Here is a 23,679-nt window from a genome sequence, read left to right on the forward strand (position 1 = left end):
TTTATGACAGAACGGAGTACAAATATCACATATTTTAGACAGTACATCCTGTTATCAATGTGGGGGCACAACAATATCTATATGGGGGTTGTGGGATTCTATCTGCTTAATTGAGAGTTACAATGTGTCAACTTTTCTAACAGTTGGAATTTCAATTTTACAAGAATGATGCTCACAAAGAAAAAGTTTCTACTTCATGCAAAAATAAAGGCAGTCTAACTAGACGATATTAAGCTAAACAGATTAATCAAGTTATTCATAAACTTAATAGTAAAATCTTAGATTCTTAGAATATGAGTTTAGCCCTAACTCAATCCCAAAAGTTAGCTCAAGGGGCGAGAGTTGTCTCTCACTTATATACTCTTATATGACTTTATATTTAACCTATGTGGAATTTGGATTTTTTCCAATATAAAACTTATTAAAATAAATTTTAAAAATTATAATTAAGCTATAAATTACTACTATAAATTCTAAAAGGACAAAACTTACATATAGTTCTATAGGTGTTTTTGGTGTTATTTTCCTATCACAATTGGAGTTTCACTTTAGTAAGGCGCATAATAAACTATTTCATTAAATGTCAATGCAAATTGTCCAAGTAAAACTCCCATTGTGATTGGAGAAAAACACCAAAGTACATAGAATTGTATCTGTTTTATCTATACCTAAATAGTCAGTCATTTTGGCTGATAGTGCAAAAACAAAGAGGCTTCTGCTAGTTGCCAAGCTTTATGTACCAATACCAATGAATGACCTTTGTAATTTTCTTGAAAAGAATCTTTTGTACAACATGAAAAAGGACCAATTAACTGTTCACACTAGGGGAGAAATCATGTAACTTATTTCATTTAGAAATTTTTTAGAGTAACTACTAAAATAATGTTTTGAAATTTGAACAAATTCAATTTCTTCCCCTATGATCTTTGCAAGAAATTCACAATCAGCCTATGAACAATTAAAATCTGATGGCTTGGATCCAAAATGGTAAAAAAAATTTACTATCCATTGCCCTTGATTATCTTGAACTTCTCTAGTACGCATTTTCCTTCTTTGTACTTCTGTGTTTCCTCATAAGCTTTAATATATTTCCAACCAAGTTCCTCTCCACAGTCAGAGCAATACACATCAGCCACTGTGTGAAGACCAGTGATAAGTTGCCTATCCTCTTTAGGACCCAAAATAATGTTCATTGCGTGAGAGAATAAAAAAGCTCTGCCATTGCTTGCCTGTTAAACATAACTCTTGAAAATCCTTGGTTAAAAAGGAACCTGAAACATCTTCATCATCCGACCCTTTTATCCAGATTTGGCACCAAATTAATTCACACAAACAGCATAAAAAAACTGTGAACTATATATATAGCCTTGGCATATACAAGTTTGAAGGAAATTGACAATATAATTTGAAGAAATTCACTGCAGATCAGATTAATTTCAGGCAATGTTTGAAAGGTTTTTGACATGATTAATATTAAGTATATGAATCCTAATCTTTAGCTCGACAAGTTGTAGAAGTCTTGTTTTTTATTATGATCCTGTTGGCGCTTCAAGGGAATCACCTCGTCGGTAATTGGTCGTTTCAGACATTTGATTAGTCAAAATTTAGCTTCAACAGATCCTATTCTGATAGGTATAAATGGATGATCCATTTCAATTTAGAAAACTAGCATAAACATAGAGAAAAATGCCAAAAATGGAAGAGAAAATCTCACCTGGAAATCTTTAGAAACAATATCATCATGGAAAGCAACAAGGTTCTGGCACTTAAAGCAGCAGTATGCCCGTGATGCCATCAACTCTGCCATTGATGAATTTGCCTGGCACTGCCACTTTTGCTCCTACTCGTAAATAAAAGTGTAAAAGGAAAAGGTTGGTCAAAGACTCAATTATAGAAAAGTGACCAAACCAAACACTAGAAGCCTATCTTACCATGTCACAAATGTGATAATGGTTATGATTTGTCAAATGGTTATCTCAAACTGTGTCTATAGGGCTGATTGAAGTGCAAGATACGTACCTATCCAAACTATGTGACGTCAATCACACAGAAATAATTTGAAGAAAAGAATATGCCTAAGAGGGTGATTGAGTAACGCAGATTCTAAAAGAGTTTGATAATAAGAATATTGCTTAAATAAAAGGTGTTGAAAATGACGGCATGAGAAAAGTAGTTTAATAGTTTGGTGAGAAAGTGATGCAATTCCTTAACAAATATTGTGTTGCTTGAAAAGCTAGGTATTCCTTTTAGAATAAGCACAAGAGAGAACAAACACATACAAAATATGCAAAACTAGAATCAGTCGAAAGGAAGATTCCACTGAAAATGTCTCCAATTGATATTATGGAGTCTTGTGTTAATGTGTTTTCTTTCATCATCTTGTACATTGAAGTAAAACTTACCTTTGCCCTTTTGATTTTTACGTGTATGTTGGTTTATGCATTAGTTATATATGTTTTATAGTACCAAAAATATATATTTTTAGTCCGTATATTTTCGGTCAAAGGTACTGTACTTTTATTTTGATGAATTTTTAAAAGACATGATGAGTTTTTAGTTATGAAGAACTAAAACCACATTTTTTAAAGTTTAAGGATTAAATCTATTTATATGAAAGTATAAGAATATTGGCCATATTTTAAAAAAAAAGTATAAAGGCTAAAAATACATATTCTCCTTTATAATATAATCATAGTTGTGGGAGAGGGTGTCGGTGAGAGGAAAAGAGGGAGGGTTGAGTTTTTGTAGCAAATTTCAACTAATTGACCCTTTATATGTGCCGGGAGATTTTAGAAGATATAAATTCTAAATAATGCCAAATTTATTTTTCTAATTATATTGGTTTTGAAGTTTTTTTACTTGTTAGTCTTCTCAACGGATGAGTCCTTATCTATTGGGGGTGTTAAGTGCAAATACTCAGCAATAAATCTCGCTTCACCCTCTCACATTAATACATTAATATGCATAAAAAATCCTTACAGTTCATACAAATTTTGATATTCTTTATCTTGCTTTTTGTAAGTCTGGATCCTGATAGTGCACATTTCAAGTCTCAATCACCACTAACCACTTCTTCCACTTAGGTTGACTATTAGTATTAAGTAGACTTACACTTTTCACAATCAATCTGAAATGGTAATCATACATGCTTTCCTTAAGTGCACCTTCATCTACTAAATTCCTTCAAGGGTAATGATGAATCACAATTTCCACACTTGGATTTAAAAATCAGGATTTTTTGTGTTTTTAACTTTATGTTAGCCAAATACTTAAAAGTGATCCGAGAGTTTTGGATTCAAATTATCACTAAATTTGGTTGATTGGAGTTTTGAAGAAATACTGGTTTTCTTTTACACAGAAAATAAAGTACTTAAAATGTGATTTTATTTGCTCGTGCTTATTTTGTGGAGGGAAGAAGTCTAATGATCTGCAACAATTGTGGCATGCAAAGCTGTAATGATGAACAATATACTAAAATAGCAAAGGGTCCCCATCAGAATGCGTCTTCTAGAACTATAAAATTTTCTCGAGACACATTCTCCTACATTATGCTATGCTAATGAGAGATTGAGAAATATCTCCAAAGCATGGAAAAAATAGGTTGAGGGTAAGGATACTCGCTTCCACTAAAAAGAGCCACATCCAATACACAAATTGCCGTTAAGAACACAAACTTTACAATGAAACAATTTTGACAAGGGTAAAAAGAGGTCAATCAACAAGTTCAAAATCACTGAGCAGCCAATTTCTTCTTGGCCATCCATCTCCGTCTGGTGGATTCCAATGCCTCCAGCATCATTTCATTAAGTTCATCAATCCAATGCTGATAGTGTGCCTCAATTTCATCAAGTTTAAACTTTAGCCCAAGATCAATGTCCTCTTCTGTTGATGACACATAAGAACAGCTACTTGCCAGATTTTCAACATTAATGGATGTTCCAAGAACTGACCCCGAGTTCTTTGGGAATTCATTTATCACAACTCCTTCCCCAACACAATACTCTGTTTGTTGCAATTTACAGTCCTCAAAATATACATCCCTAAGTTCAGACATGGAACTACTAAAGCATTTAGAACTTAAATCATCATTGGAATCATGACAATTGTCATTTTTCATAGAAGTATTTTCAATAATCATCTCAGAAGCTCTAGATCCTTGTGAATATCGATCTTCCAATTTAACCAGACTAGAAGAATTACAATCACCCTCAAAAGTAGCATTATTAGCAATTTTGGAAACACTGCTATTCTCAGACACCACAAAATCTTCTTTGGGAGTTGTATCAGACCCAGAGAAGCCATCCTGACCAATAACCAATTCAGAGGGAATACTAGTTGAGACAGAACCCCACGGCCATGCCATTAATGTTTGGCCATCTATATTTGTACAATAAGGACTTAATTCTCCACATGAGCAATGATCTGGTGAGGGCTTCCACCAAGGTAGAAGTTTCATTATCAAGTAATCAATAAGCTCGGCTATGAAATCTACATCATGATCTGCCAGCTCCAAATGTTCAACCATCTCTGTGGCCACAGAGACTGCGGTATCTGTATCAGGGTAAAAGAGAAAATGTATATTCCGGACTCGACCTGCTAGTAACACAACAAACTATGCATCAAGTATCAAATTCCAAGGCACCGGAAAGCATGTCAAAACCTAATTCAGATGTTATCTACTCCCCCGCCTCTCCTCGAAACAAAAATAATGAAAGGTGAAGGTGAAGGTAAAGGAAAGACCAAATACTCACCACATGTATCAGCAATTCGCAAGGTCAATGATACTGAATTAACATCATTTTTAGTCCCTTTCAACCTAAACTTGTTGTTCTTATATGTCCTCTGCACTTCAAAAATAGGACAATGTGGGTTTTCCTGGTTGCTTTCAGAATAAATGCTCATAGAAAACGGTTTGTAGTCAGAATCCATGTCCATAGATAGAGAACCAGACTTGAATGAATATGCTCTCAGTGTTCTGCTAGGAGGTTGTAAAGGATAAAGGATGGGATCTTTTGGATTCTCAACTTGTAGAAATGGGTCTTTAAGAAGCTCATCTGCTGACAATCTCTCAGATGCTGGAACCAGACATTTCTCAATAAAGTCCTTAAGTTGGGGATCACTCACCTTATTAAGGGAAGCAGGTTTGATGCCCTGCAACGACATACATCACAACAAAGCATAAATATGAGTTAAAAAGTCTTTTATTATGAGCATGCAATTATAACTGATAAGGATATGCCAATAATTGATTTACTCACTGAGGTAACTTTCTTAAAGATTTGAGCAGGATTTTGGCATTCACTATAGGGATATTCAAGAGTAACCATCTCCAATATGCACATCCCAAAAGAATAGATGTCAACAAGTTCAGTGTATGCCTCTTCATATAGTTCTGGAGCCATAAACTCAGGAGTCCCTTTTAAAATAGAGAAACAACAAACAAAAGCATAGTTCAGTGCCATAAAGGACCAGAATGATAAAAATAACATCACTTTTAACGAAAGTAAATGTTACCAATAACACTTTGGGCGGTTGGTTGTTGCATGACAATTGCTAAACCAAGGTCCCCTATCTTAACTTCACCTTGGTTTCCATTCACAAAGATGTTGTCACATTTCAAATCTCTGTGAATAATGGGCGGCTTGTGACTGTGAAGATATACTAAGCCATGAAGAATCTGCCTGGCCCAACCTTTTATAGCTTTCATTTCAACATATTTATGCTTCTTGCGATATCTGCCAGCCAAAGGTGTAAACAGTTTCATATATGCACATTAGAACCGAAAAACTTAAAGGAAAGGGGGAAATCAAGAGAACCTACTGCCTTAAATTTCCTGATGTGAAGAGTTCAGTAATCATGTTAACAGTTTTCTTCTTATCATCAATCCAAGAATCATAGAACTTAATGATATTTTCATGTTTCAAAGACTTTAATAGATTAACTTCAGAATACAATTTCGCAAGATCATCTACTGAATGCATGAGGCCATCAATCTTAACTTGGTTCCAAGCAACTTCTATTCCATCAACTTCATCAAACCCCCTATAACTGCAAAAGAGAAAGAGATTAAATAGCATGTTTTAACAAGTAAAAACTGCCAGAACCCTCCTAATTGTTATTGAGGACTAAATTTCTTGAAGAAATAATTCTTAGCAAGTAAATTCTGAATCAAATTAAACTAGAAGACTAGGAAGAAAATATAATGAAATAGAGATAATGAGTAAAAATATTAAAAATAGAAAGAAAGAAAAATAGAGACTAGGCATCAGAATCGTACACGGTTTTGAAGGCACCTCTACCCAAGATTTCATTGTTCTGAGACAAAAACAAGAGAAAAAAAATCAATTGAAAATAGCAAATATAAAGAACAAGTGAACCATAGAATCATTGAAAAGAAGTAACCAAATCCCCTTTACCCAAGATTTCATTGTTCTGAGACAAAAATGAGAGAAAAAAAATGAAAATAGCAAATATAAAGAACAAGTGAATCCTAGCATCATTGAAAAGAAGTAAACAAATCCCCTTGGACGATGTGTGCATATTGTAATAAATATCCCTAGTTGTGTTTTACAGAAAGCAAATTTTTCATATGGAGGATTATTTGTAATAATGAATTTCAAGCATGAGATAGGTTTTACACTTCTGCATTAAAAATAATAATCACTAACACACCTGGTTTATATAGTAAAAATGGAACTTAAAATGTGATTCTCTCTTTCATAGTTGTATCGAGGCAATTCATTACAGATACAACCTAATAGGCAATTTACAAATTTTTTCTCTAATGATAAGAACACTTTCAAGCCTGACAAAAGCGTCCCCAACTCAAAGTGAAGGAGAGGATGCATTTTGGCACATAATATACAGTCTCTAGCATCGTGCCATTTATTCAACTTGTATAGCTTGTATAGCAAATTTGTAATCCACAAGTCATACAAGAAAAATATGGCTAATCAATATCAAATTACTATTGTTTGAACTTTGAAGACCAGCATATGTGCAACCACGAATGCAGCATTGATTCCAAATGTGCCCGCCTAGCTACTCTAGCTCAACTAGCACTTTTTTACCATCAAACCAACCTAAGCAATTAAAACACATCACCTCCCTCTATAAAACACACAAACACAACATCACATTTCCCATACATTGGTTCAAATCTAGTAGAACCACAAAAGTTGACCACAAATGAATCCAAAAATATATAAATGAAGAATGGTCATGATACCCTTATGTAGCGGCCGGTTGGATCTTTCTCCACAAAGTCATCCTCAAAATCATGAGGTTCCCTTGTCCTGAACACGTTGCTTACAGGAGGCAATGCCAAGACAGCACCAGAATTCATTCTAGTGGCTGAAACAAACAGAACCAAACACAAATTGCTTGTTTTTGTATTTGTTTATTTGTGCTTACAGGATGGGCCCTAGTTCGTGGTTGGAATGGAGAAAGGTTGGGACTGAACGAAGGAGGAATCGAATGCCGACCGCAGCTGGAATCGGCATTCGATGACAATGGTTGGAGGCAATGAACCTAAATCCAAAACCCAACCTTCCATGTCATAGCAAAAAATCATAATCAAATGAAACCCAACACCACCACCTTCCTCTCAAAGTCCATTCTTCCATCGACCCAGGTACCAAAAACTCCCAAAGGTTTAAAATTTACCAAATGGGTCTCCCATTATCCAACCTTCTGAGGAAAATAATCAAAAGGGAAAAAAGGGAGGAATGAGGAATGGTGGTTGGTGAGGGAAGAAAGAGAAAATGAGGAAACAATGGATGAGAAAGAGAAGGGGTGAACAGACAGGTATATGGTGAATCAGAGTGCTAATTTTGTTAAGAAATATGCGTTTGAGAAGGAAGAAGATGAGGTTTGACTTTTGAGGTCAAATGGGAGAAGTTATGAACTAAACTAAGTAACTACCTAACAGAAAGAAACTTCAATTTATATTAATGTGGAGATGAGGATCAGATGACTTTTATCTTTCGATTGATGGAAAATATCACGGATGGTTTTTTTATTTTTATTGTTGTTAGATTAAAATAAGATAAAAGGGTTCAAACAAGAAAAAATTCACCAAAGAAACTAAGAGAGAAAAAGAAGATAAGTAAACAAATAGCCAACTGAACAAAAAAGTTTAGTTTTTTTTTTCTTCTTGTTAAATATGAATTTAGTTTATGTAAATTTGTATTTTTTTAATTTTTATCCTTGTAAAAAAATTCTTCATTTTTAGCTATTATAAAATTTAATAAGGAATTTAACTTAATTGATTAAGTATAATATTTGAGTAATGATAAATTCTACTTATTTTCGATTTTTATAAATAATTTTTTTTACAGAAATTAAAATTAAAAAAAACACAAATTGATAATGACTAAAAGTGAAAAAAAAGTAGGAACAAAAATAAATTAAAAAAATTTATAAAAACTAAATTCATATTTAAAGTTTTTTTTTATCATATTATATGTGTAGATTGTGAAGTGTTTATCAGTTTCATGTTTCATTATTGATGATTAATTTTTATTAAAAAAATTAATTAATTATTTTTAATAATTCTTCCAAAACAAAACAGAAATTTTCCAAGAATCAAACGTAGAGCAAAAATTTTGTAAAGACTAAAAATGAAATAAGATTATATTTTAGAGAAAGAAATAAAAAAATCTAGATAGTGTGTGATGTGCACTTCGTTCACGTTTTCTGTAATGCAACAAAATTCGGTAGTTATTTTCTTCTCTTTTGTTTTTATTTTAGATGAACTTCTTTCATTGTTTCTACCATGCATATTTTCATATAAATTTTGATTCTGGTTTTCATTTAATGATTAATAAATAAGGTGATGCGAATGGTGGTAACTTGCACACGGTTAATTATACTAGTCACTTTGTTTTTTTAAAAAAAGTTACTTTGTCACTTTGTTAACACAATTCATATCATATATACTTTCTGAATATGTGTGGTTGTCCTATGCTTTCCAGTTTCCATAGCCTTAATTATTAGTTCACATGACCTACTAATCTCTGGTCCTTACCTTTTTGTGAGGTGGATTTGGAAAGATGAATCCATTAGGATTAAAAGGACTCATATAAAGTGTCATTTATATTTGAATTGTTTTTGTTACTGTGACGATAAACATGAGAATTAACTCCCGAAGCAGGCCTTGCCTTTTGTGAAAGGTGCATTGGCTGAAGGGAAAGTTCCACTCATTTAATTTCTTCCTTAAATTGCTAATTCCATCAACAACTATAACCGACTTTTGGAAATATAAGATGAATTTGATAGTTAAAAAAGAAAAAAATATATATAGATTCGTTTTTTTCTGCTAACCAAACTAATAAAATTCTAATAAATTAATATTTGTCGATAACAAGAAATTATATCTGCCTCTTCTGTGTGATGTTTCAGAAAGGAGAAGCTGATGTAGGATTATAATTTTTGTAATGTCAGCCTCTTGAGCAAAGTTTGTCATTCTTTTCTTCTTTTTTTTTTTTTGAAGTCCAAATTTGTAACCATGACATAGTTCTTTACCATTAAATGTTACAGGGATTGTGTTTAGAAAGTTTTGAAGCCTTAACCAAACCAAAACTAATAGAGTAACTTAATATAAAACAAATTAGTAATCCTTGCATTAATTTTCTAGCATTTTGAATTAGAAAATCATTTATAAAGTTTTATAATTAACTAATTTTTCAATATTTCACTCTCAATAAAAATAACTTAACTAACTATTATATCTATCATGTAACATTATTGATTTAAAATATGATTTAAGTAATTTAAATTTTGAAATTATCTTTTGATTAATAGCTACTTTTAAGTGAAATAATAATATTTTATAAGAAAACATACATTTAAAATAATCTAATATCTTTTCATATAATTTAATACATTTAATTGGAGTATTAAGTTCTTTTATTAACAATTTTCTCAATTCTTTCAAATTTTAAAATAAATCAAGATCATTAATATTATAACATATTCTAAATTTTGAAAATCTTTATTCTACTTGGCCTCTAAATACATTTAGTTTCTATCATTCAACCAAAAAAACACAAAATACATTGAGTTTCTATAATTAGTGGATGAAAGCTGGGCCTCTTTATTATTGCTATGTTTGAAAATTGGAAATGAAAATTGGTGTATTTACCTCTTTTTGAGTACCATAACAAAGGGGAGGCACATGTACCACTAACTGCATGGCTTCGGTAATTGTGATATGTTGTAGAACAATTGTGAGGACTTTGCCTTGTATAGCAAAAGTGGTCTTGTACTCTTTGTTATAGTGACTAAGAAGGAATGAAAAGTGATCAAATTTCTTATGTTATTGGGTTTCATATGGCTGAAATGTTTCCTTATCCTCTTCAATGCCAAGTACTATTACAGTTGGTGTGGCTAACTGACATTGATGTGATCAAAGGGGCAGTTGAGAATTTGGCTTTGAATGGACATGTCCTAGTTAATGGTTGATATGCACATAAAACTGATGCATGTCTAATTAATGGTTGATATCACCAGTGGATGGTTGATGTTGTTCAATCGTGTCAAATTGTTATTTCTTGCGGATTGCTATCTGCCAGTAGTTATTGATATATCTTTTTTTATTTTTCTATAATTCGTTTTTAGTTATTCTAACTGTGCATTTGATGAAATAATGTATTGCCTTAGAAAATGACAATGCTTCGTATAACGACTTTTCTCCCTGTAAGGTTGCATTTGGATGTTTATCATCTCTATTTCCAATCAAAATTACAGCCAAATTATCTGGTAAAGTGCTAGCAGTTAAATTGGAATTTATGAATCAACTTTTTTTACATTATACTTTTTTTACATTATTATTTTCAGTTGTGGTATATTATATAAAAAATGGCAATATAAATTCGTAAGAGAAATACCATCAATATTAATTCTGGCATTAGAAATTACAAAATTTTGTAAGTCTCGCTGTTTATTTAATAAATCTCTCTTAATTTTATAGTTGAATAAATTTTAACAAATAAATCATCATTTTTAATCCTTCAATTTGTGAAACACTATCATAGTAGTACTTAAAAATATATTTTTTTAAATAAATCCTTGAAATTAAAATTTGTTAGTCACGTTCTCTTGTTAACCCAGTTAAAGACTTTAATGGTAATAAATTATAAAATTTAGTAACTATAATAATAATAAATTATGTATTTTAGGAATTAAAATAATAGTAATTTCAGTTTAAAAAAAATTATTTGATTTTTTTTATAATTTCAACGACTACAGTGCTTCACAAATTCATAACTAATACATACGTATATTACTCAAAATTTAACTAATTGAAAATTGTATAATATACTCCACTATTCCTAATTATAAAATATAATTAACTAATTTGTATTTCTTAAAAAAACTAGTTAATTTATTTATTAACATTAAATTTGTCTATAATTATAATATTTGTTCAACTTTATCATCATCTTCTTCCATCTTCATAGGAGAGAGAAAAAATTATTCAAAATATTTTAATTAAAAAATAATTAATACACAAAAATAGAATTAAGTCTTATAACAAGAAATAAAAAAAAATTGTTCGCACTATGTTTTATAAATACATGCACTTCTCAATTTGTATATATGATTGGTCAAACAATCGGTTAAAAATGAAAAAAAGAAAAAAAAAATCAGAATTTAACAGAAATCATGCTGGCTATTTCAATTTAGGTTTCCCTGTGTGCATCTAACCCCCAACAAAATCAAAGAAATCCCAAACGACGTCGTTTGGCACCCTCTGAATATGTATATAAGTTGGGCTTATTATTCCAAGATATTTTGTTCCATTGATCAGTTTCCACTATCATTATTTGCCCATTAAAAATCAATTTTTAGCTCTCATTTTCATTTTTTTGCAATTCCTCCACACACACCATCCAATTCCCGTCTTTGATATTTTAATCACAGAGAGAGAAGAGGGTTTGTTTCTGGGTTTTGGAAATTTCAGCCCCCATCAAAGAAGAAGCCCCATAATCTTCGAATCGAAGGCATTTGATTGAAAGGTCGAAACTTTAGCATCTGGGATCGCGCAATTGGGGTTTTTTTTGGTTAAAAGGGTATCTTCGGAATTCATGGCAAAACTGTACGTGAAGGCGGTGCCACCGGCGGATCTGAACAGGAACACGGAGTGGTTCACGTACCCTGGCGTTTGGACCACTTACATCCTCATCCTTTTCTTTTCTTGGATCCTCGTTCTCTCCGTCTTCGGTTGCTCCCCCGGCATCGCTTGGACCATCGTTAATCTCGCACACTTTGCTGTATCTCTCTCTTTCTTCCTTTTAATTATTTCCTTTTTACAAATAAAAAAATTGAAATTGAGTTCTGGGTGTCTTTGATTTTTTGATTTGGTGATTTGGTTACCCTTTTGGACACCTTTCAGTTTTAAGGCCTTTTTAGGGTATGCCTGTGTTGTTTGTGTTGAATATTTTAAGAATATGATCTTATCTTAGAAGGAATTTAATTGTGCTTGACCTGGAGAACAATTGGGATAATGATTTATTGTGTCATTTGGAATTGTTTGGTATTCCATGTGGCTTAATAAATGGGTGGGGTGGGAGTTATCATTAGGCATGTACAAATTAGAGGTACCTTGGTAGGTCATCTCATAAAATCACAATCTAGAATTGAAAGTGGTTAGTGTTCCAATGATTTTCTATTTTACCTCAGTTTTCTCTTGTTAAGGAAAGAGGGTGCCTCCAATTCCTAGTTTGTATTACCAGCAATTTGTTGTGTCTGCTCTATAATCTTGCTCATGTTATATCTCACGTCTTGGAAGTTAGTTACTCTGCAATATTCTTGTTCTAATTCTCCTGTGGCTAGGAAGTTAGTCATTTGGAATGTGGAATAAGGACAGGAATGTAATACGCCACTCAAGGAAAGCTTTGGAGTTATTATATACTATTAAAAAACTATGTATTGACCAATATATTTCTTGCATTTACTTCTTAAAAGAGAGCTTGTTCCCTAATGGATAGACTTTGCTGATAGTCTAAAGCCAAAATAAATATTTAGTTAAATATTACACAATTGATTTCTCATTCCCATCTCCATGGCCCCACCATGTTCTAAACTATCTTTAATAAATATTTACTATATCAGATGTATCCTCTCCAGTCTCCACAGCCCCACCTCCTTTTTTACCTTCCCCTACAAGATACATAAGCTCAGTTTGGTCTTTACTTGTCGTAGTCTCTTCCTAAACCATTATTTGCCTTTCTTAGTTTAGAAAGATGTTGATGCTATTAGAGAATTTGCTTGGAAATGTCCTAGGCTTCCTGTGTGTCTCTTAATCGCTCTGCCTGCCAATGATCTGGTTTTGCTCCAAATTGCCAGCCATAGGTTTATTTTACTTGTTATTTGTGAAGTGTTGGCCTTCTACATTCCGGATGATCCTTAGAGGAACATTTTCATCTTTTGAGAAGGTGGAGCCAACTGTTTCTGAAATGTTCAAAGAAGGTGAATGGGGGTTCTGGAAAATGCCACAAAACAGAGGAGTCCTTCACATATTTGCTTCCTCTTGATTCAATTAATTGTTTTGTATCTTGAACAAATTGCTTTTATTTTACTGTACTTAACCAGTTTTCATCTTGCTTGCAATATTCAAAAATTTTGCTCTTGCTTTTCCTCTGTTTGACTTTAGAAGTATGTCTGTTCAAGTTTCATGGTGCCTTTTAAGGTGTGGCCATTTCTAAAAAGTTCAAGTTCATTTGATAGTGCTTTCTCATAGAACCTAATATTTCTTATCGTTAAATAATTTTCTAACAATAAGTTCATTTGATAGTGCTTTCTCATAGAACCTAATATAATCCTTTTTGTTTTTTGGGGTGGGGGTTATGTCTCTTTAAGCCAACTTATTAACATAGTACTTGGGGAATCCATTTTTGCTCATTTATTACTTTGTGAGTTGATGGGGAAGACATCTTTTTTCTTCTTTTCTTATTTGCAATCAAAATTGAATGATTGAATCAGGTTATAAATTAATCTGTTGTTTGTAAATTATTGTTAATGGATGCTAAAACAATTTAACTTCTCTAAATGGCCTAATTGATTATGTTGTGTCCATCAGGTAACATATCACTTTTTTCACTGGAAGAAAGGAACTCCATTTGCAGAGGACCAAGGGATCTACAATAGATTGACTTGGTGGGAGCAGGTAGACAATGGAAAGCAGCTTACTCGTAACAGGAAGTTTCTCACAGTTGTTCCTTTGGTGCTGTAAGTTCTCTAATTTGCATGCCATCATTTTTATATACAAAGGTATCTGCTTCTAGTGATGTCATAGAGTCTATGAAAGTGTGCGTGTGTGCGTGCACCCTTGTTATATAAATATCAACATCATTCATTAAAATATTGTCTACACTGAATCACTGATGTGGACAAATGTTTGTCATTCTTGGTAGTGTTATTAATAACATGCATTCTTTTAGTGCTAGAACTAGCAAATGAATGTTGTGTTTATGTGTGGAAACCATGAATAACAACTTATCCAATTGATAGTTGTCAATAGTTCCAATTAGTGGCACTATTGCAGAATTGTATTGTGGAGCGACTTGGAGCATGCTGCAAAAATTGAATAGCATCACAGTTTGAGTTAGTGGCCATTGTAGCTGCGGTAGTGGACAAAATTGCTGAAAATCACTGATGGAGCAGGTGTTATTGGAGTGGATTGCAACAAGCCTATTTTTACTATGAATCAGCACCATTTAGGGCCGTTTTAGGATGTCAATTCTGGATTTTTCCCCCACCTTTGAATCAGAACTTAAAACCCTAGTTTCTCAGTCACGTGCATGCACTATTATGAAGTGGCACCCACTGTTCTCCTTTCCAACAAAAAACCCACTCTTCTCTAACAACACTTGTCATATCTACAACAATTTTTGGCCTTCCCTAGCCTCTGCACCCTCTGCTCTCCATATTTTTCCGGTTATCTCTGACCCCTGGCCATTTTCTGGCCAACTGTGACCTTTGCTGCTGTGCTCTGTTCTGTCTGTGTTATTATGTTTTTAATCTCTCCAAAGCAGGTTTTTCATCACTGTCTTGTTAATCTCTTCTAAGTCTTAACCTTTAATTTCTTTATTTAATTTTAATTGGTTAGAATGAAAGCCATCCCACTATCCTTCCATAACATGTTCATTGTTGGCCACTCTGCACTGCTTTTTGGGATTAACAACTATTGTCCAATTTAATATTTTTTTTTCAAAACATGTTTTTTGGGGTATTGTATTGACTATTTATTGAATTAGACTCCCTTTTCTCTCATTTTGTGAGCATGTGTGCTCGTTATCTTTGCAGAACATGCCACTCAGCTGTGATGAAGCTTAATAAGTTGCATGTATTTTTGGAATTCTGTTGTTTGTTTAGATGTTCACGATACTTGAAGGGTTATAAGTGTATGCTTCATAACAGTTGTATTATAACAATTCTACAAGCAATTACTAGAAAACATGAATCTGTTTCAAAAACAAGAAAATATAAGAAAAGAAAAAGCAAAGTAAAATTGCTACATATGAAAATTTCCCGCTTTATGATTTGTAGTAACTGTGGCCTTCCTAGAACTTCATCTATGTCATTGGATTGTATCTGAAATCAAGATTTGTTTCGCACTGCTCGAGTGACATTTGTTTCAGGAACAGGAAGAGTAAGGATTTTATTAGCTATTCAACGGAGAAGCCAAATCTTATATAGTTCTAATATATCTTTCATTCATATCCTAAAATATTATCTAGCCAGGGTTGTAAATCAATTGGTAGACTAGCTAATACTAAATGTCGTTTCCATAGGTTGTAAATGATAGAGTGAGAAAGTGATAACTGATAACAATGCTTTTAAGGACAATTTCCATCTTATTACTGTTTACATGGGTTACTGGTGTGGGGAACTTTTAAAGTGGTTTGAAGTTAGTATTTGATGCTCTCTTTGTGTGCCTATGTAACCTAGAAATTGGCTGTCATAGATGTCCAACAGCTTTATATTGTAACATAAAAATATTGGATGCAAATATAATTTAAGAAGCCTAAGAGAAATGAAGAAAAGAAGTTTAAACAAAACCCTCACAGAGAGACAGTGTAGTAAGCGCCAGAGAGGCCAAAAAGATGATAATTTACGTAGCAGATTTTTTTGCCTGAAGACATTCTTGAAAAGGACTGTATTTTGCATGCCAAATACTCCAGTGAACATTGTACATGAAAAACATTGCCTAGAGACATTTGGTTCAATTTAGTGCTACCAATATCCATGGAGTTGATCATAACTGATCCAGATCAAGTGCGCATTTTATTTTTGAAGAAATTTTTTTTTGGTGGGGGGGTAGGGGGTGGGGTAGCTTTTGAGGGAAAAACAATTATTTTCCTAGAACTAATCATTTCCAAACATGCAATAAACGGGTGCACCCATCTTGTTTTTCAACAACTGAGAAGTTCAAAAGCAGTAGTTACTATTTATGGAAATGATTTGGGCCTCAGCAAGTGGATTGTATGTCAGCAGCTTTGATATGATTCAGATTCTCATGGAAACTGTCTCAAACTTTTAAGAAAATTTTTACTGCACTTGTGTAAAAGTCAGTGTTCTGTGTTACTAAATATTGGGTTATAGAGAGTCAAAAAGAGTATAAGCTTAGTGTTGCATAGATGAGATTATTATAGTGGATGAGCAGAAAATCATGAGAAGATGAGATCATGAATGAATGTTTTAGATTGTTAGGGCTAACATCTATTGAGGAAAATATGGTAAAGATTAGAATCTCACCTTAGGTGGTTTGACCATGTGAAAAAAAAAAATGGATTTGCAGAGGATTTAGTTCTTGACATAACACAATGATTTTGTTTAATCCGTAGCTGACCCTACTTAGTGGGGAAGTTGTTGTAAGGTTGTCTAACTTGAGAGCTTAGGTAAAACTAAACTCACGAGCTAGTAAAAGCTCACATGCTTTTAAAATTTATTTTAAAATATATATGAATAATGATAATAACCAAACATAATTAAGTAACATACTTCATAATTAATATTAAAATTAAGACTTTTTGACAAAATAAGGCTTTATTCAAAATGCAACTAGACAACTAATTTGTAATTGTATCTTGAAGATGAGAAGCACCACAATACTTGATATTTTAAAGAAATTTTGTATATTTTGAAGGTTAGATAGACTATAGTTAGAATTTTAAAACTCAATAGTTATTTACTGCCTTCTTTTTTGTTCTTTTGCTCATTGTCAGGTACTTGATAGCCTCACACACAACAGACTATCAGAATCCAATGCTGCTCTTCAACACTGTTGCAGTGATTGTGCTGGTTGTTGCAAAGTTCCCCCACATGCACAAGGTCAGGATATTTGGAATCAATGCTGATAAGTGACATGTTGCATGTGTCCGTGACACTTGGCTACCACCACCACCTACCTGCTCAAGAGCCTCTTGTCCTTTTGTTCTGGAGAAAAGGTCACACCTTTGTATAGAAGGCAGAACTGGAAGGATACTCAAGTAATGTTTTGTTGCCAACTGCTTCTAAGGTATTATTAAACAAATAAATATGTTGAGTTTTTTTCTGTACAGTGGAAAAGTATATGTATCGGATTATATCGGTGCTTTTAAAATGTACCTTTTCTAGCCTTTTTTTCCCTTTATTTGATGCCTTAGAACTGAGATATACAAGGATGATCCTTTCCGTTACCATTAAAATTCTATTGGGTATAACTTTTTCTTTTGGAAATAAAAGTCCTTCTTTATATAACTCATAAAAGCATAAATTGAATACTTGCATTAGAGGTCACCTGAAATTTGAGAAGTCAAATGGTGAAGATTTTGCGGTGTCAGACAAGTTGAATGGTGCTATGGAAACTTGAAAACCAAGTCACGCTACGTTGGAATTTTAAGCATTTTTTTTAAGTTGTCATATCATCGTAGTTTATATATTTAATTGAGTTAAGTTTCTTTTACAATATTTTTTCATATTAATTTTTTTTATGAACTCATTATATTAATTTTACTGTTATGAAAAATTGAAACTGAATGTATTTTGGACCCAAATATAAATATTTGCAGCATGATATCAGATTCTGCTTGAAAAGTGCACATGCTTATTTTGAGATTGTTTTATGAAAGCAAAAATATCCGTTTTTTCTAGAAATAATTATTTTGAATTTTTTGTTTAAAAACGGTTCTACATGTAATCCAAGAAACTCTGGCTGGTCTCATACTAGCCACAAGAAATTGTTATATTCCATTTTTCTTCCCTCCTTGATTCAAATTTATCCACCTGCATTTTAAAAGATTAATTTGATCCGCCTCTCTATTTTTTAGAGGATAAAATTATGCCTTATTCGTGATTTCAAGCCAGTTGATCTTCTATGGTGCATTTAAGATGTAAAGATGTTTTGGTTAATGTCTTGTGACAAAAGTTAACGTAGGATCCAATTAATTTATCAGTCTTATAAGGATGTATTATCTAATACCGTCTTTACATATAAAACCCTTTTAACTTGAGATTTTTTAAGAAAACTTATTAATTTAATTAATTATATTAAATTCATTAATAATATTCGTTTTTCACCAAAGAGCAATTAACGTTCGGAGAAAAAAAATACTACAATTAATCAAGGATATTATGAGATAAATATAATTAATAAATCAAACAATTGGAAGAGTGTCATCTAGAAAGAGACAGATAATTAATGCACTAGACAATTGGAAGAGAATTTTATATAGAGAGACATAGGTAGTACTTAACAATTAATTTTATTACTTATTATATATAGAGAGATACAAGTACTTCCAATTTCGTTTTGGTTCTTGCCATAAAAAAATTGATGTTATTAATAGGAGATGATATGGTGCATTGACATTTGTTTCATTCATTTTTTTAAATGCTTTTACATCAACTAATTTTCATTGACTCTAAACACGACAAGATAGTTTGTGAGTAGTAATTTGTATTGGTACTCTTTACAAGGACAGGGAGTTACTGCATAATTTTAATTTGTTGCATAAAACATTTGAACATTTGTATTATTTATCTCCATTAACTTTAGATTTTCTATCACTACCACAAAATTGAAACTCAGTATAAAATCACTAAAGTTTTTTTTACGGTTGTTAAATTGTCAGAAATTTGAAAATGAAAATGCTTACATCATGCATGCATTGTTGTCGAAGGATATTTTTGACAATGATGTGTGGTGAAAGCATCATGTGATCGAGAAAATAAATTAAATAGTAACTTTCGTGTTTCCAAATGTTTTATACAACACGACCAAAATGATGCAACAAGTTATTGTAACTAAAAGGGTTGTTAACACGAATTGCTACTCACAAGCTATCTCATATATATTGTTCAAGAAGCGTGTTTGAACTATGCAACATCAACAACTCTTCAATTTAGGGTTAATGAGAATTAATTGACGTAAAATAAACAACGCTTAAAATAAAATGAGGAAGGAGATACTGTTGAGAAGAAAAAGAAAAGAAGGAAACAGGTAAGGGATAAGAGAAGAAAGGGGAGAGGAGTTTATAGGAAATTTTTTAAGAAGACTTTATAGGAATTAAAAAAAAAAATACTTATACTACTGGGACTAAAACAAGTGAGCATTATATCATGTGCCTCTTATTTATATTTACACTAATCTCTTAACGAACATTGATGTAAATGTTAAAGAAATATATCAAAGTAATATATATATATATATATATATATATATATATATATATATATATATATATATATATATATATATATATATATATATATATATGCAATATTTTGTGAGTGTTAATATATATTTTTTAACTATGGTATTGGTTTGTTAAGTGTTGGGAACCGTAAACGTACACAAAATGAGTATTTTTCTGCATAAATTATTTCATATCTAAAAGTCAATCAGAATTTGAACTTTAGATTATTTGTTTAATAAATACAAATCACTGCCCGTTACATTAACCGGTAAAAAATGTTAATATAATTTGCTTTAGAATTTCTCATTATTTATTCGTTGACATCAAATAATTTCGATTAAGACTTGTGTGCCGTTTAATTGTTACTTTAATACATCTTGAGTTTTTAATTAATTATATTTAACGGACTGTATTTGTGCTGTAAAGTATAAACTACTCTGATACATTTATAAATTATTTATGTCATCTGTTTCAAGATCGGTTATTCAATCGTGGACAAAAAAACATTTTCATTTTCAAAGATGAATTTACACCCTAAGAAGAAGAAGAAAAAGAATAATTAAGAGATTGGCGTAAGAAGAAGGCCAACACATGAGGAAAGGTATTTTGTTCCCCAATCGAGCTATCTCAGAGTGAAAAACACAACTTTTAAAAAAAAAATAGTAGCTAATGACTCGTCCACATGTAAAGCCAAACCATTGACCTGGCCAGTGGAAGAAATAGTTTCCACTTGCCCCAAGGGAATGTTTGAGGGCCCCACTAAAATACCGAACGAAGTTATGCTTTTCAGAATTTTCTTAGTCCTTGCAAATAATACTATAATTAACAACAGGTGGATGGATCATGACATAGGAGACACTCATGGAATTGAAGTTTTCAAATTAAATTAAACTAAAAGTGGATGACAATTACTATATTATTAGGTTAGTATATTTAGTTGGGGCAGGTAATCCAATTTTCAAGATTTGTCTAATTATATGGTCTTGCTATATTATATATAGTATTACATGTAATTAACTATTTGCTTGTTTTATTAATTGTAGCTTGCATTAAAAAAGTGGGTGTGACATTAATTAATTTCTGATTCAGCCAAAACACTGAGATCATAGAACACTCCCCTTGTCCTTCCTTTTCAGATTTCTTTTACTATAATTCCTCCGAATAATTCCACCAAAGTGCTTTCATAGTTGGAAGAATCTCAGATATGATAATGTAGACAACAAAGCTGACAGCCCACTAACTTTTGTACAGACAGAGATAGAAAAGAGTAGCTGAAAAGAGCACAAAGCAACTCAACCAAATTTATAGGTTACATTTACAAACTTAATTGGAACGCCTAATTAATTCTCTCTCCTTCATCACCCCAAAAGTCCTTAATTTGAACCAAACATTTGAAAATTCATACGTACTAATGAAGAAGATCTGCTAATTCTCATAGAAGAATTCAATTAATACAGGAATTGCATGTGCCATGGACAAAAACAGGTCTAATATTCACCTTTTCTATGCCTATATATATATATATATATATATATATATAAATTAAAAACAACCGAGATGAGAAGTAAATTCCCCACGTTCTCTGAAATAAAACAAAGTAATAATTAACCATGTGTGTCCTATTGTTAGTTTCTGAACAACTTCAGCTGCCAAATGATATCCATATTGTGGAAAGAGAAAAAAATAAAATAGGGAAGATCAAAATAAAAGAAGATATATATATATATATATATATAAATGTTATTAATGCATGTTCTCTTATAATTTTCCTTTGTCCTCCCTTTTTTTTCTTTTCTTTCTTACCACGTTCCTTCACCAATCATTCCAGTCCAATAACCAGTTGAATTCCCTTGTTGTTCTTTATTGTGTTCCACTTGATCAGCACCTGCAGCAGCAGAAAGCTGCTTGACATCTCCAAAAGGGAACAAAAGTCTGCCACCACCCCTCTCTTGAATCTGATGATGATCATATGATCTATTTCCCATCCCATCAGCTGAAGAAAAGTTAAGACTAGGTTTAACTTCTTGCATGGGAAACCCTGATGAGTAAAGGGCATTGCTGTTTGTTGAGTTTGGCATCAAGGAAGAAGAAGGAGCATAAGGGTTCAAACCCCTAGATGCCATGCTTGACCTAAGTAGCTCAAGAGCTGAAAGAGAAGCTGGAGGAGCAGAACAAGAAGAAGAGGTTTGGTGATGATGATGAGTGGTGGTGGTGTCACTGTTTTGCATCTCAACATAAGGTGGCATGCCATGATGGTACTTTTCCATAGCTGGGAAAGCCAGGTTGAGATCTTGGCCACCATGCATTATTTTAGGGTTTTGTGAGGAGATAGCTGAGACTGATGAGAGGTTAATTGGTGGGTTTAGGTCTGGAACCTTTGGTGATGATGATGATGAAGCTGTCACAGAGACCTTCTTGTTCTTTCTTGAACCACCTCCAACTGGAACGTTTCTCAGAGACCCTCCTTCTGTCCAATACCTTCTACAAGTCTTGCAGAAGTATCTTGGCTGTGTGAGGCTGTAGTTGTTGTAATAACAGAACTTTGTGTTGGTTGAATTGCACCTTGGACAATTCAGTTGCTCTTGTGGCCTTGTTTTTTTCTCTAGAACTGGCCTTGCACATGAATTGGGAGCCATCCCCTCCATGACTACTCTCACAATAAGTCCAATATTGTCCTGAGAAACCCCAAAAGAGAGAGAGAGAGAGAGAGAGAGACAGGACACCTATAGTTATAAGCTTTCATATGTGACAAGAATCTGTACAACATCAACAAGAAAGCCTTATCTCATTATGTGAGGTGAGTACATGTATTACACGACCACACTGATCGCCCCAGAATGATTAGAATCTATACCATAACAAAAAATTTCAAGAGGTATAGCTGGTGGTGATTTTATGTTTACATAAAAGATTGTTGAAGATCGTTAATTAACAACAAAAATCAAAGCAAGGTAGCAAGGCTTCCCACTAAGACAATTATAAAGTTTTTTAAAAAAATGTAAATGAATCAATAATCAAATAATAATAACAACAAATAGTATCTTTTAATTTTTTGTGCTCTTTAACAAATGATCACACACGAGCAAAAAGGTAAAGCTAGTGGAAGGAAAAGGAAAAGCAGTGCTTTTGCTGATAAAAAACTTGCTTTGGTAGGAAAAGAGAGAAGATGGAATGTCAATATATGTGGACCTTGAAGTTACCATGAAGATCTTCTCATATATATATATAGCTATCTAGAAAAGAATTAAATCAAAGATACAAACAACTCTTAAATCTAGTGGAAGTTGATATTTTGTGTCAGCTTTTGAACAACCCAAAACCCAGAATAAATAACTCAGGATTGTGCTTCAAGGAAAAGACATGAGAAAAATCCACACCACCTTTGGCCAGTACAGCAGCTACAGCCATGAAAATTCAAAGAAAAGAAAGAGAAAAGCAAAGGTTGATTTGAGAGAGAAAGAGAGAGAGAGAGAGAGAGAGAGTTCACCTTGTCAATTTGTCTGCAACTGCTCCTTAGTGCAAGAAAGAATGTTTTGGTTCGTTTGTTGGGTGGCTTTATGCGTAGGCTTACTTTATGAATGCTACAAAGGAAAAGGAGAAAGCGAGAAGAGAAGTGTCTGGTTTGACTACATTATGAATATCTCTTCACACTAATGATCGATGTTTTTAGCCTTTAGGACTCACTTTTTTTTTTAATGACTATAATGAGACCTATTATTTTTAGAATACTTACAAACACAATCCCATTCTCTTACACTTCACATAGTTTTTTCTTTCTTTCTATTTTTCTCTATATTTTCTGTCACATTACATATTATTTATCTTTTTCGTCCCTCTACCCTAAAAATGGAGGAGACGTTTCACAATTTCTCATTATTTATACGTTAAATCAATTGAAAGGATAAAAAATTAATCAACTATTTTATCACATATAATTTTTTATTTAATGATAATACATAAAAAATGCTCTAGTACATGTATGTACTGTTTATTCATT

General features: G+C 32.5%; 4 protein-coding genes across 7 annotated transcripts; 1 reads left to right on the plus strand and 3 right to left on the minus strand.

Moving 5' to 3' along the window:
• Positions 1-741: 741 nt before the first annotated feature.
• LOC114418290 (protein yippee-like At4g27745) lies at positions 742-2,059 on the minus strand. The gene is made up of 3 exons (XM_028383562.1): positions 1,932-2,059; positions 1,715-1,840; positions 742-1,229 (listed from the first exon to the last, which is right to left on the minus strand). Exons 1-3 carry the CDS (start codon positions 1,932-1,934, stop codon positions 1,002-1,004), a joined length of 357 nt encoding a protein of 118 aa, XP_028239363.1. The 5' UTR covers positions 1,935-2,059; the 3' UTR covers positions 742-1,001.
• Positions 2,060-3,451: 1,392 nt separating this feature from the next.
• On the minus strand, positions 3,452-7,927 carry LOC114418291 (probable serine/threonine-protein kinase WNK7). Of its 3 annotated transcripts, none has more exons than XM_028383565.1 (7): positions 7,229-7,927; positions 6,278-6,315; positions 5,821-6,048; positions 5,515-5,735; positions 5,259-5,416; positions 4,752-5,151; positions 3,452-4,593 (listed from the first exon to the last, which is right to left on the minus strand). In XM_028383565.1, the coding sequence occupies exons 1-7, from the start codon at positions 7,343-7,345 to the stop codon at positions 3,731-3,733; spliced, it is 2,025 nt and encodes a 674-aa protein (XP_028239366.1). In that variant the 5' UTR covers positions 7,346-7,927; the 3' UTR covers positions 3,452-3,730. The 3 variants fall into 3 exon arrangements, with proteins under 3 accessions (XP_028239366.1, XP_028239364.1, XP_028239367.1); XM_028383563.1 differs by having other exon boundaries at positions 3,452-4,596; XM_028383566.1 differs by lacking the exon at positions 6,278-6,315 and having other exon boundaries at positions 3,452-4,596; positions 7,229-7,339.
• A 3,764-nt stretch (positions 7,928-11,691) lies between these two features.
• Positions 11,692-17,708, plus strand: LOC114418292 (ORM1-like protein 3). Its single transcript, XM_028383567.1, has 3 exons — positions 11,692-12,275; positions 14,084-14,232; positions 17,232-17,708. Exons 1-3 carry the CDS (start codon positions 12,090-12,092, stop codon positions 17,368-17,370), a joined length of 474 nt encoding a protein of 157 aa, XP_028239368.1. The 5' UTR covers positions 11,692-12,089; the 3' UTR covers positions 17,371-17,708.
• Positions 17,709-21,192: 3,484 nt separating this feature from the next.
• Positions 21,193-23,315, minus strand: LOC114418293 (dof zinc finger protein DOF2.5-like). Of its 2 annotated transcripts, none has more exons than XM_028383569.1 (2): positions 23,170-23,315; positions 21,193-22,357 (listed from the first exon to the last, which is right to left on the minus strand). In XM_028383569.1, the coding sequence occupies exon 2, from the start codon at positions 22,325-22,327 to the stop codon at positions 21,482-21,484; it is 846 nt and encodes a 281-aa protein (XP_028239370.1). In that variant the 5' UTR covers positions 22,328-22,357; positions 23,170-23,315; the 3' UTR covers positions 21,193-21,481. The 2 variants fall into 2 exon arrangements, with proteins under 2 accessions (XP_028239370.1, XP_028239369.1); XM_028383568.1 differs by having other exon boundaries at positions 21,193-22,438.
• Positions 23,316-23,679: the final 364 nt, after the last annotated feature.

This window comes from Glycine soja, chromosome 7, assembly GCF_004193775.1.
Source record: "Glycine soja cultivar W05 chromosome 7, ASM419377v2, whole genome shotgun sequence".
NCBI lineage: Eukaryota > Viridiplantae > Streptophyta > Magnoliopsida > Fabales > Fabaceae > Glycine > Glycine soja.

Coding starts and splice junctions, on each gene's coding strand:
- LOC114418290 (XM_028383562.1), bottom strand. Junction 1,230..1,714: donor TTGTTTCTAAAGATTTCCAG/GTGAGATTTTCT, acceptor TATGTTTAACAG/GCAAGCAATGGCAGAGCTTT.
- LOC114418293 (XM_028383569.1), bottom strand. CDS start 22,327: ATGGAGGGGATGGCTCCCAATTCATGTGCAAGGCCAGTTCTAGAGAAA.
- LOC114418291 (XM_028383563.1), bottom strand. CDS start 7,345: ATGAATTCTGGTGCTGTCTTGGCATTGCCTCCTGTAAGCAACGTGTTC. Junction 6,049..6,277: donor AGAGGTGCCTTCAAAACCGT/GTACGATTCTGA, acceptor TCTCTTTTGCAG/TTATAGGGGGTTTGATGAAG. Junction 5,736..5,820: donor ACATCAGGAAATTTAAGGCA/GTAGGTTCTCTT, acceptor TTTGGCTGGCAG/ATATCGCAAGAAGCATAAAT.
- LOC114418292 (XM_028383567.1), top strand. CDS start 12,090: ATGGCAAAACTGTACGTGAAGGCGGTGCCACCGGCGGATCTGAACAGG. Junction 12,276..14,083: donor TTAATCTCGCACACTTTGCT/GTATCTCTCTCT, acceptor TGTGTCCATCAG/GTAACATATCACTTTTTTCA. Junction 14,233..17,231: donor ACAGTTGTTCCTTTGGTGCT/GTAAGTTCTCTA, acceptor GCTCATTGTCAG/GTACTTGATAGCCTCACACA.